This window comes from Homarus americanus, unplaced genomic scaffold (assembly GCF_018991925.1).
Source record: "Homarus americanus isolate GMGI-L3 unplaced genomic scaffold, GMGI_Hamer_2.0 scaffold39675, whole genome shotgun sequence".
In the NCBI taxonomy this organism is placed as follows: domain Eukaryota; kingdom Metazoa; phylum Arthropoda; class Malacostraca; order Decapoda; family Nephropidae; genus Homarus; species Homarus americanus.
Window position 1 is genome coordinate 1185801 of NW_024736071.1, and position 16948 is coordinate 1202748.

A 16948-nucleotide genomic window follows, 5' to 3' on the forward strand; every position below is an offset into this window, starting at 1 on the left:
GAAATTTACATCAGGCTCCAAGATGGGCGGCGTTTGAGCTGCTGCTTTAGGTGGGGCTGGGGGGCGTGAAGGAAGCATGGATGAGGTATCTGAACCATTCAGTACCGAGGTAGTGTTAGAGCCAGGGGCTTGGTTAACAGTGAGGCGAGATATCAAGGCTTCAAACCGTGCACTGTCTTCCATTCTCCGTTGGTGGTCTCGTTCTGCCTCTGCTTGCCTTCTGTGCTCATCCGCCAAACGTCTGTGAGCTTCATCCTCGCGTCTCTCATCTCTCATAAACTTCATTAAGGCAATTATCTCTGGAGATAACGCTGAATGTTGAGGTGAAGGGCTGCGCGATGTTGTGGGAGCTGGGCCGGCCTGGTCATCCATCTCTGGGGTACTATCATCCGCTTGACTCATCCAGGCGCTGGGTCCACGGCTACGTAAGGCATGAGACATAACTACTTTATCTGTGTACTGTGTCTTAAATCAGTGTTGACCGGTCAGCCCGTCGTATCAACAAGATTTCAGACAAAAAAAAAATTAATTAAATACACAGATAAGTAGGTTATATATATAAAATATATATAATGAAGCCGCGCGGTCAGCAAGTGTTAGTGCATGTATGTGTGTGTGTGTGTGTGTGTCGGGCGGGCAAAGCGTCTCGCCCCAGCTGTGAGGGGGGGGTGGAGGCGGCGCTGTGAGGGGGGGTTGGGGAAGTGCGGCGACTCGCAGTCGGTCCAGTTACCCTCAGGACGCGGTTAGAGAAGGGTGCACTGAACTCTACTCCCAACAAATGCCCAGAACATGCCGTATACCTTGGGAATCCGTTCGAACAAGGTCACACATGAATGGCACGAAACACACAATGCACTAAACACTTCACAGAAAATCACTGTCACTGACACTGCTCAAAGCTAAATTCTTCGAGGAGGGATGACGTGGGGGTTGACAAGGCGGGAGTCCATAAGCCGGCTTTCACAAACTTGCACTAATCACTCGTAATTATCCAGTAAGATTACGCACTGCGCCATGTTAGGTGTTCTGGGTAATAGTTCTATATACAGGAGAGAACACAAACACCTGTATAGTTTTGTAGGTTCGGTTTACTGGATAAGAGTATGTACACAGAGGGGGGGGGTAGCACTCCTCAGCTAGGCTCCTGGTCAACTGCTATAGACGACGTATGGCAAGTGATACATTAGCAGCTTCCATACGTCGCCAGGCACATTAATTAAGCATGTGGGATATGGTAATCTGATAACTAATCCGGTTTTGTCTTTAATACCCGACCGAGAGTACCATCAAGTTGGTTCCTTCTTTGCGTCATGCATCATATTCATGATTTATATATATATATATATATATATATATATATATATATATATATATATATATATATATATATATATATATATATATATATATATATATATATATATATATATTAAATGAAAAGTTAGAATGGTAAAATGTTTTGTGTTCAATATTCTTAAAGTGCAGTGACTTGATGTTAGAAAATGGATCAAAGTCTCTATGCAAATGTTGTATAAAAAGTCTCACATGCAAATTTCAGGAAGAATGTTACAAAAACCAATAAAAACAGTCGGAAAAACGGCCAAAAATATATAGCAGGCGAAAGTAAAATAATCAGATTTTGTCGTGATCTTCGCACTCTCTCTCTCTTTCTCTCATAAAAATGCCAGGTTCCTGAGGCTTGGCCAAAAGTCTGTGGTAATTGGATATGGCGTCGTGACCTCTACAGTGTTCAAGGATTCTGCAGGATGCGTAGGAGTTATAGTGAGGAGATCCTTAAGTTTTCTAGACGTTTTGGGGAACGTCTGAGGTTCTTCGGGTATCGAGAGGTAACTGGGGTCTCGAGAGGTTCTTGGGTTTTCCATAAGGCTTTAGGGTCTTCTAAAGATCTTTGGAACCACCAGAGGTCCTTAAGGTGTCTAGAGGCCCTTCTGGCTTTCATTCGTCGTCGGTATCCCTTAAACTATTCTGGTTTCCCCCGGTCTTTAGAGTTTCAAAGCGTCTAGGGGTTCTCCAGAGATTCCAAGGCTCTTCAGAGGTCCTTGGAGTCTCCAGAAGTCGGGGGTATAAAGAGATAAGTGTAAAGTATAAACTGTACAATAAGAAGTACAAAGAATAAAACGCAACAAAAAATATACGTTATATATAAAGGATATGTTATGTGCTTAAACTGGAATATAATTTATATAATATATTGAAGTGTAAAATAAGGTCTAAAATATTCAACGTAAAATTAAAGTATAAAATACAACATACAAAGGAGAAACAGAGGAGACAGAGTACATGCAGTATAGAGACTGTAATAATGGAAAACGTTCATTGCTTGCAATATTTATTATCATGTCTACATCGTTTAATGTCTGTAGCACGTATTTTCTATAGCAATTATACTCTGTAGCGTTCAATTTCTATAGTGATTAACACCTGGAATGTTCACTGTCTACAATAGTCATAACCTACGGTCTCCATTACGTTCACTTTTTGCTGCATTTACTCTCTGCACTGACCACATATCCATGCCCCCCATCCCATCCATCCCTCACAAACAGTCCCATGACTCATCCCACCAAGGGTACAGAATACGCTATTCAGGTCTTTGGCGAATTCCTGTCTTTATCTTCTATACCACTGCTCATGCATATTCAATCCTTTAATAATATCATTTGCAAGTCCAATGGAAGCAATTATCGGTGGTGTTTCCCGAAGCCAGAGTCAAAATAACGCAAAAATGGGAAAATGGTATTTGCCTCATTCTCAGCTCAGCCCGAAATAGGAAGTTCCATGAGGTAGGTGTCCTAGTAAGGCGTCCCTAACCTCTTTAAAACTGATATATAAACTGTCTTAAATGTGTTATCAGCATTAAATATCATATTAAGCTTTATTGTCATACAAAACTTCAATTCCCTGGCAACCTAAAAGGTAATTATCCCCTTCAATCTATTATTATTCAGAAATCTCATACTAATCTAACGAGTAAACATTTTAACTGATTATATATGTAATGATGACGTTTAAAATAGTAAGATGTCCACCTTAAATAGGTTAACTCAAGTAATACCAGTTTATTACCTTTTAAAGTTTAATACTATAAAATTTTGCGTCACTCTTACCTTGATACTTAATTAATACCCTACTTAAGGCTGGTATTACCCACAGTCGATCCTCCGTGAGAGAGTAACGCAGATCAGTACCACAGGTTGAGAAGAATGTCTTATGGGAGTTTAATATTCCTTTTGATTATATGAAAAGGAGTTTTGATTCTGGCTAATCAGGGTCATGTAGTTTTGTAGCACTGTTTTGGCTACGTGGCTGATTGATAATAATGAATAGTGCCACTTGTTACATCCAGTGATTGGTAACACTGCACAGCACCACTTGTTACACCCAGTGATTGGTAACAGTGAATGGTGCCACTTGTTACTTCTAGTGATTAGCAACATTGCATGGTGCCATATCAGGGGGTCGTTAATGTGGTTCATATCAGGGGTTCATATCCGGGGTCATATATGGGGTTCATACCCGGGGACATATCTGGGGTTCAAATCCTGGGTTCACATCTGTGGTAATAAATAGCTTTCATATCCAGGGTTCATATTTGGGGTTCATATCCAAGCATCATATCTGGGGTTCATATCCGGGGTTCATGCCTGTGGTTCATGTCTTTGGTTCATTTCTGGGGTCATATCCGGGGTTCATATCCGAGGGTCATATCCGGGGTTCATATTCGGGGTTCATATTCGGGGTTCATATCCGGGGTTCATGTCTTTGGTTCATGTCTTTGGTTCATTTCTGGGGTCATATCCGAGGGTCATATCCGGGGTTCATATCCGAGGGTCATATCCGGGGTTCATATCCGAGGTCATATCCGGGGTTCATATTCGGGGTTCATATCCGGGGTTCATGTCTGTGGTTCATGTCTTTGGTTCATTTCTGGGGTCATATCCGAGGGTCATATCCGGGGTTCATATCCGAGGGTCATATCCGGGGTTCATATCCGAGGGTCATATTCGGGGTTCATATTCGGGGTTCATATCTGAGGTTCATACCTGGGGTTCATATTTGGGGTTCATATCCGAGGGTCATATTCGGGGGTTATATCTGGGGGTTATATCTGGGGGGTCACACACACACACACACACACACACACACACACACAAGCTTCAAAAAACAGTTGTACTCCAGCTTTGAACACATATTATGACTCCTTGATGTGACCCAGTAGAACAGCCAGATCCCAAATCGCACAGTATGATCAAAGTAGCACTTACAGTCTCGTCCAAGATTCTTCGAACGCTTCTGGAGACAGCTGGCAACTCAAGGCCGTTGGTTTACGATAGTACATTGTATAATATAATACGAAACAACAAAGACCAACCATTAAATTAAGCAACGGGGAAATTAGTACCCAATCACCGATCACTTTTGCATTTATTCATAATTTTTACTACATACTAAGTAAACAAACGGCCTTGAGTTGCCAGCTGTCTCCAGAAGCGTTCGAAGAATCTTGAGCGAGATTACGTTTCCGAGCATTTTGCCAAGAAGTACTGGTGTTTGTTTTGTATTTATTATCAAGGCAGGTGGCTACTTTCTCTTTTACCTGACTGCCTGAAGCATTTTTGCATGTTTAACAAAATATGGAGACCTGATAGCATGCAGTTCCGTGCTTGTGTTTTTACTAATTAACTTTTTTTTAGTTTGTTGCATGGTGTATTTTTAGTATAAATGTGGAGCTGTTTATTCATACTTTCTTCATACAGTATGGCGTGTGTTCGTTTCTGTGTAGACATTTTATTAAAACATGTATCTATTGTTCTTTAGATTTTAGAAACGATGTTTTTTTAATGATTGATGAGATATTAATGTATTTATTTCATCAACTTGTCATGAGATTCTGCTTAATGTGTTTCAATCATTGTTTTTATTCTTGTTAATTGTCCTTTAGCAATGTGTTATGTGTTTGTTTATGTTTTAATGTATGTCACTGGCATGTAGCATCCTTCCATACATCTGATTCTTGCTTGATAAACTAACCAACCTTTTAAAAAATTTAGATTTATGTGGATAAATTATTTAATGGAATTCTATCATTTATTTTAAATGCTTCAAACACTGTCTATGTAGTTTTAAAACAGCAAAAACTGGCTCGCATCATTTCTGTTAGAATTGCCTAAATGCTTTACAAAAAACAAAAAACAATTAATGGGAGAAGCTTGTCAGAATTAATAGCTTAAATTCTTCGGAAGAGAAGCGAAAAATATGCAAGTTTTGTAAATTCAGTTTCGATGATACAGACACAATGGAAAGATATAAAAGAGTTTTCTCTTTTTTTTACATTTCAGCGTAATGTATTACTTTACGTTTTATTTTTTGGGTGTAGATGGATAGGCGTAAAAGGGTTTTTTATTACATTAAGTAGAGAAAAGAATTTCTTTGAAATGTTGTAAAAGAAGTGAAAAACAAATTTAACCATTCATGATAATTTATGATATTCCTCAAGTTCTCAAAAGCCTCGGAACCTACAGTTGTCCTTATTCGAAAAATATTCAAGACTGGCCTATTAGACAATATAACATATTATTTAGAAAGTGATAGTAATAAGGTAACTGTAAACTATTGATATTAACTCAGATTTTTTATTTTCATACAAGTTTTTTTCGTGGTTAGCTTACTTCTAAAACTATTTACAACAAAGCACGAGCCTAAAAAATCACACAATAACACTAATTAGTAATTTAGATGCCAAACTACTTTCACACAGTTAAAGGTACGCTACTTACTAAAGATGGAACTAAATGTGTGGAGGTAAGAGGTGTAGGCAGCTGGGCACCAGTAATATGATCTGGCCACCAGGGCGACGTTCACGCTCAAAGGCTCAATTCCAGTCCTATTGAAGGCATTTTTGAAAGCAATTTTAAGGAGATTGGAAGCTATATTGAGTGGGATCGTACGTACTGTATTGCCGAAATTCATATTTAAAATTCAAAAATATTTTATTTCGGTATTTTGTTGTACTTTACTCTTATGCGAATCACTCTGATACTTATATAAAATTTGCGTTGGTCTGTGTTAATCAGTTTTTTACTTATAATATTTGTGATCTTACTTGATATGAATATTATTATTATCTATTATTTGCATATGAAATTTCTTTATATACAACTTTCATAAGATTTACGTTTTGTAAGGCTTCAAACTGTAAAGCTTCTGAGGAACATAAAAGAATAAGAATACCATAATGTTAATAATAATAATATCAATAATCATTAACATTATGAAGAGAAATAATATCATCATTATTCTTACTACATGAGCATAATTGTCATTAAAATCGTAATTATTTTTATCAAAATTAGGTTATTAATGTTTATATATATATATATATATATATATATATATATATATATATATATATATATATATATATATATATATATATATATATATATATATATATATATATATATATATATACTTAACTTTGACAATTATCATCTGACAAGAACTCATTATAATACTAATTTTAAGTCAATTCACAAAATACATATTATCTGCAGGAATGACTTGGCCAGTTTTTGCTCCGCTGTGAGCCTATAGACAACTCACTAGCTTGTGGGAGATGTTCTATACTATAACTGAAACTCCCTACAGTATAACTTTTATTCGTTGTTTTGCTAACTGTGTATTTCTCTTCTCACACACGCCTCCCACTGCTGGATTCTTGCTAAGTCTATGTTAAATCTTTTCGGGTAAACTCCTTGTTAACGGGGCTCTTCTCTTAGCTCTTAAATAAAGAGAATGGTCGTTATCTGTTAACTTAAACTCCTATTTTGTAAATTAATATAAATTGTATTTCTCTTATCTCGATATATCAGTTAGAGGTTACAAATACTTACATCCATCCACGGTCAAGATATATATTGTGCTTTTTGTCTGTTATGTGAGTACGACAGCCACTGCTTGTATCATAGACCTTGACCACTACAAGAATATAGGGGCACCATGTTTAGATGATTTCAGGTGTGCAAATTTGCTTGTGCTTGTACCTGTAATTTTTCCTGTACCTGTACCTATTCCCATACATAATTGCCCCTGTACAAGAACCCGTATTTGTGTTGTACTTGTACATTTATATGTAACAATAATTACTCTTGACTATACACCTGAACTAGTATATGTATTCGTACTCTGACGTGTACGTGTTCCTATACAGTACTTGTATTTGTTATTGCACTTTTATGTGTACTCCCACTTTTACCAATATTTGTACTCGTAAGTACAAATATTTGTACCTGTATTCTTACATGTACAGTACAAGTACCTTATATCACTTTTACCTTTAAATGTACCTGTACTTACACCTTCACCTTAGACTGTACATGAACCTGGATAGAATGTTCAATTAAGCCATCAACTTATTGAATCTTGAAAACAATTTCATTGGAATTGGTGATACAATACATCTCATTATATATTGATGTCACCTTGAGATATACCGATATCATACGTAAAAAGTTAATTCTAAATAAAGGGACACCTGCTGTACCCAAAAAAGTGTCCTCATCATCCCGGGGTCCGATGGTTTTTAGTTAAGCACCGCACCTCCCGCTGTCTCGATAAGGTTGGCAAGCATGACTGCAAAACGCATTTCTGTAAAATCCTGTTAATTCTTCTGTATGTGCAGTAGCATCAAATCTCGAATTACAACGGCAAATATAATCCAGTAAACATGCTTGAAAACAATATAGTCTGCATAATATATTTGGTTAACGTACAAGGAGGCCTTTATCATTCAACTATGGGGATGAGTTGCCATATTGTAACATGCTTAGATAACTAGAAGCGGGAATAAAACTATGACTACACGCATACTTTATTTTAAAGGTTGCTCCCCAGACATCCTGCACGAAACATAAATAGTATTCTTCCACCCACAAGTTGTAGACCTAAGACATGCTTCGAGACATGTCACACCTGAAACCGTTTGGAACTCTACCTCTGAGACGTGGCAAAGCTCGCCCTTCTGGGGTAATAAGTAAGGCCGAATATTGCTTTACTTCATTGATTTAACTATTATATGCCTTCTGCCTACCAACATTTAAATCGTGTCTGAATTCTCTGTTAACCATGTATACACAAGGATCTCGTCTATACTTTACTCTACTGTAGGTCCTCATGAATTTGTTCCTTACGTAAGTCCCTATTCATGCCTATCCTACGATAACGATAAGATTACATTACAAGGCTGAGATACGCTAATAATAAATATGCTAAGGTTTGAAGCTTTCCAACAACAGAAGCTTCGATCCCAATGTTCTCATATGGACTACATACTGTATATTTAATGTTAAAGTGCTTTACGTTCTCATTTAGTATACACATATAACCAACATAGTATATAAACTGTATTACGAACATTACAGAAATTGTACCCGGTAAATCATGCATTATCATATAAGGAAAGTAGGGCTATTAATATTAGCCAGGACTTGGTTCGTTGTTTCATATTGTTTGACTGCGAAAAGGTGCGGACACTTTTTTTGGTAGGTGTACACTGTATAAATTCCACGTTCAATTTGTTCTGGATTTCCCAGTATCGATACAGATTCAGGTCTGATGACTATAGTGTATGTGTGGGTGTGTGTTATTCATATCAAACATGGTGCCACTATTTTAATTTTCCCAGTTTTATTACGCTTTTGTTTCTTTTATCAACATATATATATATATATATATATATATATATATATATATATATATATATATATATATATATATATATATATATATATATATATATATATATATATATAGTCAGAGGAGTAATTCACATGAAAGGTTATCGAAATACGACTCTAGGATGCCTGGTAAATATAAAGATAATATTCACTGAAAGTAATCATGTTTATTGTCCCAAAATATACATAAAAAGTCAAGTTTCAGAAGGAAGTTTACGATAATAACATGATGAAAACTACCTAAGTTTTACTCCCTAATGAAACTATTTGAAGACCTATTGAGATCATTTGGACAACTGTATATCTAATTTAGTCCTTGATAAATTATTTATAAAGATGTATTGAATATTTGTATTTTCAGTTTACCCAAAAAACAATTTTCTAGAAAAAAATCAGAGTCAAGAAAACTAGTTCCTAAAATTATTCAAATAAAGTTACGAAGAAGTTTAAGGTACATACCGTTAAATTATTTGTCTCGAAAATTATTTTATTGAGGTCACTGAAATGAATTCTCCCTTGAGCTAGAGAGAGCCTTTTGGACAAGCAGTTTACCTGGTGCTCATGAGCTTCCCTCCAGCACCCCTAGAAGGCTACTGGAGGCACATAGGCCGTGTGTGTCTTGTTGTAACTTACTATTTTGTGTTCCGCTGGTGGGTGGAGCCAGGGTGGTGACGTCATTGGAGGGCGGGGCCAACTTTATCACGTCACTGGAGGGAGCGTGTCGCTCATTGGCTCCCGGCTTGCCCCCTGCCATCACACTGTCCTGTGACGACGTATCATGCATGTACGTAAACAAATTTTTCTTGCTCCTGTATGAGTGACTGTGTACTTTTCCAAGCTGTCGTGTGAACCTTAAGTTTTGAGTGTGAAAGTAAGTGGGGTGGTCAGTTAGTCATTTATCTTTATTTATGTCTCAGGAATACACCCCCTGATTTATGAAACGTATTTACGGGACACCCTGTGTATATACCGGTACTTTAAATTCATATTAACTGTGAAGTGTGTACGTTTCTGTCAGGTTGTTTAGGAATCAAACTGGTGCATTGATAGACCCAATTATGTAAATAGTAACAATATAATATAACTGATCATAATTATTAAACTAACTAGCGTAACCATATTTACCATATCTTAACCGAATTTAATTTACCTAAAGTTTGGTTATGTTAATAGGACGGAAGAGGTCAAAGATCTAAAATTACTGAAGTACAGTATATAATAATTTTTATAATAGAAGTCAAACTTATTTAAAGAGTCAAATCTGTTGGAAGACTCAGCCGAACGATCTGCCTTAAAATCACATGACATACACCAAATTATTTTGCTAATGTGAATAATAATAATAATAAAAATAATAATAATAATAATAATAATAATAATAATAATAATAATAATAATAATAATAATAATAATAATAATAATAATAATAATAATAATATTAAACGGTTTATTGGAAAAGTTTTGCTGCCCGAAGGCTGAAAATATACATTGGACATAAATGACTTATTACATACATTGGTGGTTTAACAAAAGCCTTCATTAGAGAAAGGTAAAGGAACATACAGTGAACATACAGATTGTTGTTTACAGCGGAGGTCACACAGGTGTGTGTGTGTGTGTGTGTGTATCTGTTATAGGTGTGTGGTAGAGAGTGTAGATAGACGTTAGAGGTTGAGACATACAGAAGAATCTCCACCACTTCACTGCTGGACTACGATACAACCTTACGTAAGTGTAATCATCATCCTACAGACTTTAATTTTGTACTCTGTGTTGCGATTACAGCACCATGGACTGCTTGAACTGTTGACGATACCCACCTGCTGTTTTCTTTACACTAATAACTATCTTTGTGCAGTATTCCTCTTTTGTGTATTTGACTCACCTCTACGTACTGTACTCACATACATGTACTCTCTATATTTTCTAAGTAGTCTACTGTCTTCACATTCTGTATACTGTACTCAATCTCTATGCATTGTACTTACTTCTACGCCTTACTCTCTGTAATTTATACTTATTGCTTCGCTGCTGTGCAGTGTATTCATGGATATTGGCATTATACGGTAACTAATGGCTGAGCTGTCTTGTCATAATTATACACAATGCATTTTTAAACCATCTCCATCACTCACACACCCGTTTTGGGGATACACCTATTCTCTTGACTGAAGTAATCTACGTTTACGTAAACTTGTTGACTGTTTGTGTTTTTATCTATGTAAATTGTGTTTTTAGTTTTAAAAAAGTGGCACTGGAATCAAAGTCTTGCATATTTCACCATTTTTTACACGATATCAATAAAGGTTTTCAACATAATCATTAAGAAAAGTAGGAATAGGGTGTGTTTTCCTGGAGCTGGAATACGGCATGTAGCTGAGAGGATAGATAGAGTTTTGTCAGGGGAGGGTACCAAGCCAGTAGTGTGTCTTAGTGTAGGAGGTAACGACATAGGAAAGGTTGTTGATGGTTACAAGTGTTTCCCAAAGAATGCAGTGATGGCTAGGGAAACACTGAGTAACACTGAGTCCGTTTATTATGGATGAGAGAAATACAAGTGGTGACTCGCGAGTGCCATGCACGGCTCACACAGTCAGACTGAGGCTGCCTTGCCATATGGCAGCCTCGGGGCAATGTTGCCACGTGATTATATATATAAATGCTACTCGGCACAGTAGCTTATGTACAGGGTTGCTACTCGGCACAGTATCTTATATACAGGGTTGCTACTCGGCACAGTAGCTTAGGTACATAACCTACATCTCCCTCCCCCCTCACTCTCATAGTCTTTGTCTTGAGCGGAATTCTTAGTCCTAAGTCGCTCCGAGCGTCGAGGTGCACTGTGGGGCGGATTCTCGTGAGGTGTAGGTGACTCGTCCTCGGTCAGGGGGCCAGCAGCAGGGGGTGGGACTGGCCGGAGGAAGCGGCGGTTCCTCCACCAGACACGGCCGCTCGGCATCCTGACCTTGTAGTCCCGCGACCGGCCGACGCCCATCACTATGCCCACCTTGTCCCAACGTGTCGTCGTCGGGTCCTGGACGCGGACAAGGGCACCAATCTCCAGTGGCTGAAGAGGGCGGGCACGGTCGTCATACCGAGCCTTGGCGTCCTGGGCACGTGAAGCGGCGCGGCGGTCGCAGCTCTCGGCTCTGGTCTGCCAGTCCTTCGCAAAGGCCTTGGCGTGTGTAGGAACGCAAGAATGGAGAGGGTGACCATACAGGATCTGGGCAGGGGAGCGTCCTGTGTGGGTGGGAATGGACGCGAGTTCTGGGCAGCTCCGTGTGGCAGCGCCAGGCGCTTCGCTCGTCGACTCACGCACCCTGCTGGCGGTGTAACGAGCAGCTGGGATCTGCTCGGGAAAGTCTCTGGGCACCCCGCATAACTCCTTGAGGTGCTCCCACGACAACAAGGGTGTCGCGATAGTAGGCTGCACGTCGATCCAACCGTGACACGACCTGTCGCCGTAAGTGATCTCCGCTTGAAAGGAGCCCACAGCGTCCGGCATCTGGGAACCATCCGCATTGTAGTACAGCAGCTGTGGCGGTGGTCCCAGGTCACATTTGGTGAGGCCCAGTTTCTGGAGGTGCTTCAACCCAATCACCGTAGTATCGGCGCCGGTGTCCGGTATCACCTCGATGTGACCCGACACATCACCGTGTGTGACGGCGACGCGGATGGTAGGGGAAGGGGTAGCCCTGGGGCGTGTGGTCGAGTCCACCCTCCTGATGTGACTCCGCTGCTGCTTGGGGCTGCGTGGGTCATCTGGAGGGGGCTGCGTGCGAACAACCCCGAGGGAAGTGCGCTGCTTTCCTCCTCGTCTCAGACTTTTGGGCTTCGGTTGGCGGCAGCACTTGTCGTAGTGTCCATAGCGACCGCAGGCCTGACACTTGCGGCCTCGTGCAGGGCACCTGTCTGTGTTAGACCAGTGGCCCTTACGATCACATCCACGACACAGTGCGTCGGCGGCCGGGCATGTCTTGGGGCTGTGCTGCTTTCCACAGCTGCCACAGGAAGCACTAGGCGGAGGCGTGGAAGAACGTGTGGCAGCCTTCGCGTTGTTGGCCGCCTTCTTACCCTTCTTGTACTGAGAGATTGCTCTCACAGCAGGTGGGGCCCGAAAGGCAGAGGTGGCGGACTTGGTGGCCTCATACGACCGACATTCAGTCACTACCACCTGGAGTGTGGAGGAAGCGTCCAGGGGGATGAGTCGCTGCATCAACTCTTCGTGCCTGACACCTGTCAAGATCCCGTGCTTGATCCAGGCTTCCTCACATTCCCGGCTGTGCGCCTTGCAGACGTCGATCTCCTCTGACAAACTCTTCAAGCGTACAAAAAAGTCGTCAAGGATTCGTTCTCCGCCTGCTTGCAGCTGGTGAAGGCACGGCGACGCAAAGCCTCGTTGTTCCGACCCTTAACATGCTCCTGTAAAAGGTCGAGCACATCCGTCACTGAAGAGGTAGAATCGGGAGGCACTTGCAACGTGTGCTCCAAAACTCTCTGGGTCTCCAGCGACAAACACATCCGCAGTTGGATGAGCTGTTTGTTTGGAGGCATGCTGTCCAGGTCCACCATCGTGGAGTAATCTGTCCAACGCCGCCTCCACTCACGAAAAAGCTGAAACGTGACGTCTGGTGAGAGGGCGGGTGGGGGTTGAACAGATGCCTTGGGAGCTGTTTGTTTGGAGGCAAGCGTACCTGGAGGACGCTGGTGTGGTGGAGGAGGGAGTGTACTGGCGCCTTGAAGCGCGCTACCTGCGAGTGAGGGAGGGTGGGTTAGCACCAGGGTCGCCAATAGTGCCTCAAAACGCAACTTTTCCTCCTCTCTTCGTGTCTCCTCCCTCTGAAGTTCCATCTCTCTGCGTCTCTCGTCCCGGTCGTCCATCCACCTCAGAATTGTGGCAATGTCCGTCACAGGAGGTGGAGGATGAGAGTTTGCGCCCGGTGGAGGGGAAGGTGGTGGGTAGTCGTGTCTCCCATCTTGACGTTGTCCCTTCTTACCTCCCATCTTTGTGTGTGCGTGGACTGCACTGTTTAGTATATAAAGTGGCGCCTCAACAGCTCGAACCACATATATATGACAAACAGCGCAGAAATACGCATATGGTCCACTGTTCTGTCCGTGAGTGAGTGAGTGCGTGCGTGCGTGCGTGTGTGTGTGTCTGAGAGATCGCTTCGTGGTGGCCCTAATGCCGGTGGCTGGAGACACGGCGGGAGTGAGACCGTCAGTATCACCTGGGATGTCACACGAGAAGGGTGTACGCCTGCGTGCTCTGTGGGTACCACAAAAAACAGGCCAATGCTCAACTCTCAGCTCTAGACACACAGTAATACACTAACACTGCCACCGTCACTAAAACGCACTGTGACGGCCCAACACTGCACATCGCGGCGAAACACAGCGCAACACAACACACTATGAGTCGACGCATCACCGGCAGACGTAACTGTCTCGGCACCGTTCACACACTTTGTAAGTCCACAGATCCTCATCACTGCACCATGATGGTTACAAGTGTTCCCCAAAGAATGCAGTGATGGGTAGGGAATCACTGAGTAACACTGAGTCCGTTTATTATGGATGAGAGAAATACAAGTGGTGACTTGCGAGTGCCATGCACGGCTCACACAGTCAAACTGAGGCTGCCTTGCCATATGGCAGCCTCGGGGCAATATTGCCACATAACACGTGCAGTGTTGCCACGTGATTATATATATAAATGCTACTCGGCACAGTAGCTTATGTACAGGGTTACTACTCGGCACAGTAGCTTATATACAGGGTTGCTCCTCGGCAGAGTAGCTTAGGTACATAACCTACAGTTGTGAGTGAGGAACTTTTCAAGAAGTATACGGAGGCACTAGGGAAGGTTAGAGATAGGGGAGGGATCCCGATAGTATGTGGTGTCTTGCCTAGAAGGTGAATTGGTGGTGAATGGCTGTCCAGGGCAATTGCTATAAATTGCCCACTGAAAAAACATTGTGCAAGCAATAGTTGGGCGGTTATTGATAACTGGCAACGATTCTATGGCAACGACTCCCTGTACAGTCGTGATGGAGTACACCTGTCTCGCGCGGAGGTAAAGACGTTGTCTGCATCCCTGGACCGTGAAATTGTCATTCCAAAGGGGGGTTTCGCCAGTTGAGAGAAATCAGTGTAAGTGGGAGTCAAAGAACAAGCAGGTCCTGGAGATTAAAATTGGTTACTCGGGATAATGGATAAAACAGGACCAGGGAGGGGTAGATTTAAATGTATACTATACAAACAGTAGGAGCGTTAGAAATAAAATAGACTCGCTGAGAGCGGTAGTATGTGCCGAGAACGTAGACGTCATAGCAATCACCGAAACTTGGATGAATCTGGGGAGCAAGAACTTTTTATAATAGTACCACATAGAAAGGTACAACCTTTTTCACAAAGACAGGGAAGGTAGGAAGGGGGGAGGGGTCGTACTCATCGTCAGGGATACATTAAAATGTTGTATTAATAATTCAACTAAGGGTGAAATAGGAAGCGAATCTGTATGGGTAGAAATTGCGGAAGGAAGAGACAAACTAATTATGGGAGTGAGTTACAGGCCCCCCAAGTCTTGGGAAAGAAGCAGCTCAACCCATATGGCAGGAAATCAGTAGGGAAGCAAAATACAACAACCTGTGCATTATGGGGAATTTCAACTTCAGATATATTTACTGGGACAACATTGTAGGTGACTATGAATCTGAAGACTTCCTAGATGCAGTGCAGGACACTTTTTTAAAACAACAAATTACAGAACCAACTACACGTGACGATATATTAGACCTAATATTAACAAATAAAGACATTATAATCAGAGATATCACAGTAGGGGAAGAACTAGGGAACAGTGATCACAGAGAAATCAGGTTCACCCTAAATTGGGAAACGAAAAACAAAGACAATATGGTCAGAGTCCAAGACTTTCGATCGGCAGATTATGAGGGGTTAAGAAAGTACCTTGGTGAGGTCGCTTGGGAACAGTCAGGTCAGTCTCGGTAGGAACGGGCGACACAACAATTGATCATGACTATAATATATTCACTAGTATACTACGTAAAGCACAAGAACAAATTATACCAGACAGAAAAATAAGGTCAAATTAGAAGAAGCCAAGGTGGATGACCAAAAAACTTAAACATGGCATAGGATTAAAGAAAGGAATTTATAAGAAATTAAAGAGAGGGGAGGAGCATCACAGAAATAGGTATAATGAACCATCTAGGAATGTTAAGAAAAATGTAAGGAAGGCAAAGAGAGACTACGAAATCAGGATAGCAAGAGAATCCAAGGCGAATCCCAAGGGATTTTTCCAGGTATATAGGACAAAGGTCAAGGGCAAAGTGGGACAGTTAAAGTCAGAGAGAGGGGAAATGATTGATGATAGTGAGAAAATAAGCAAAGCATTAAACAGCTACTTCTTATCAGTTTTTACAGAAGAAATTGATGAGGAAATGCCAGAGGTGGAAGTGATATTTAGGGGAAATGAAGAAGAGAAATTAAAGAATATCACTATCAGAAAAGAGGATGTTCTTAAGAAGTTAAATAAATTAAAGAAGACACAATCCCCAGGGCCGGATGAAATTTTACCTCGAATTTTGAAAGAGTATATGGAACAGATTAGCAGAGCCCTCGTAAATATATATACAAAATCATGCCAGACATGTGGAAACAGGCAAATGTAGTACCCATATTCAAAAAGGGAGACAGAGCATCAGCGTCAAATTACCGGCCGATTAGTTTAACGTCAGTAGTAGGGAAATTTCTTGAATCACTTATAGCAAATAGCATCCGATCGCATTTAGAGAAAAACAAATTAATCTACGACTCTCAACATGGGCTTACAAAGGGAAAATCTTGTCTAACAAATCTGCTGACGTTTTTAAGGAAAGTCTTCGAGGTAGTAGATAATGACAAAAATTACGATGTTATTTACTTAGACTTTAGCAAAGTGTTTGACAGAGGCTTCTGAGAAAAGTTAAGGCTCATGGTATTGAGGGGAAAGAACACAGAGGGTCAGCGTAGATGATGTTAAATCTCAGTGGGGCTGTGTAACCAGTGGGGTTTCCCAGGGGTCAGTACTGGGCCCACTCTTGTTCATAATCTATATAAACGATCTAGATACTGGGATCAGCAGTGACATAAGCAAGTTTGCGAATGACGCCAAAATAGGGCGGCAG

The 16948-nt window shown here is 41.0% G+C and overlaps 1 protein-coding gene across 1 annotated transcript in view; it reads left to right on the plus strand.

Annotated features, from left to right (window-relative positions):
- Positions 1-16948, plus strand: part of LOC121871657 — a 113491-nt gene that overhangs the window by 45530 nt on the left and 51013 nt on the right. The window contains exon 2 of the mRNA XM_042374067.1: positions 9421-9540. Within this exon, the coding sequence (XP_042230001.1) occupies positions 9421-9540 (120 nt within the window). The remainder of the gene's footprint in view (positions 1-9420; positions 9541-16948) is intronic.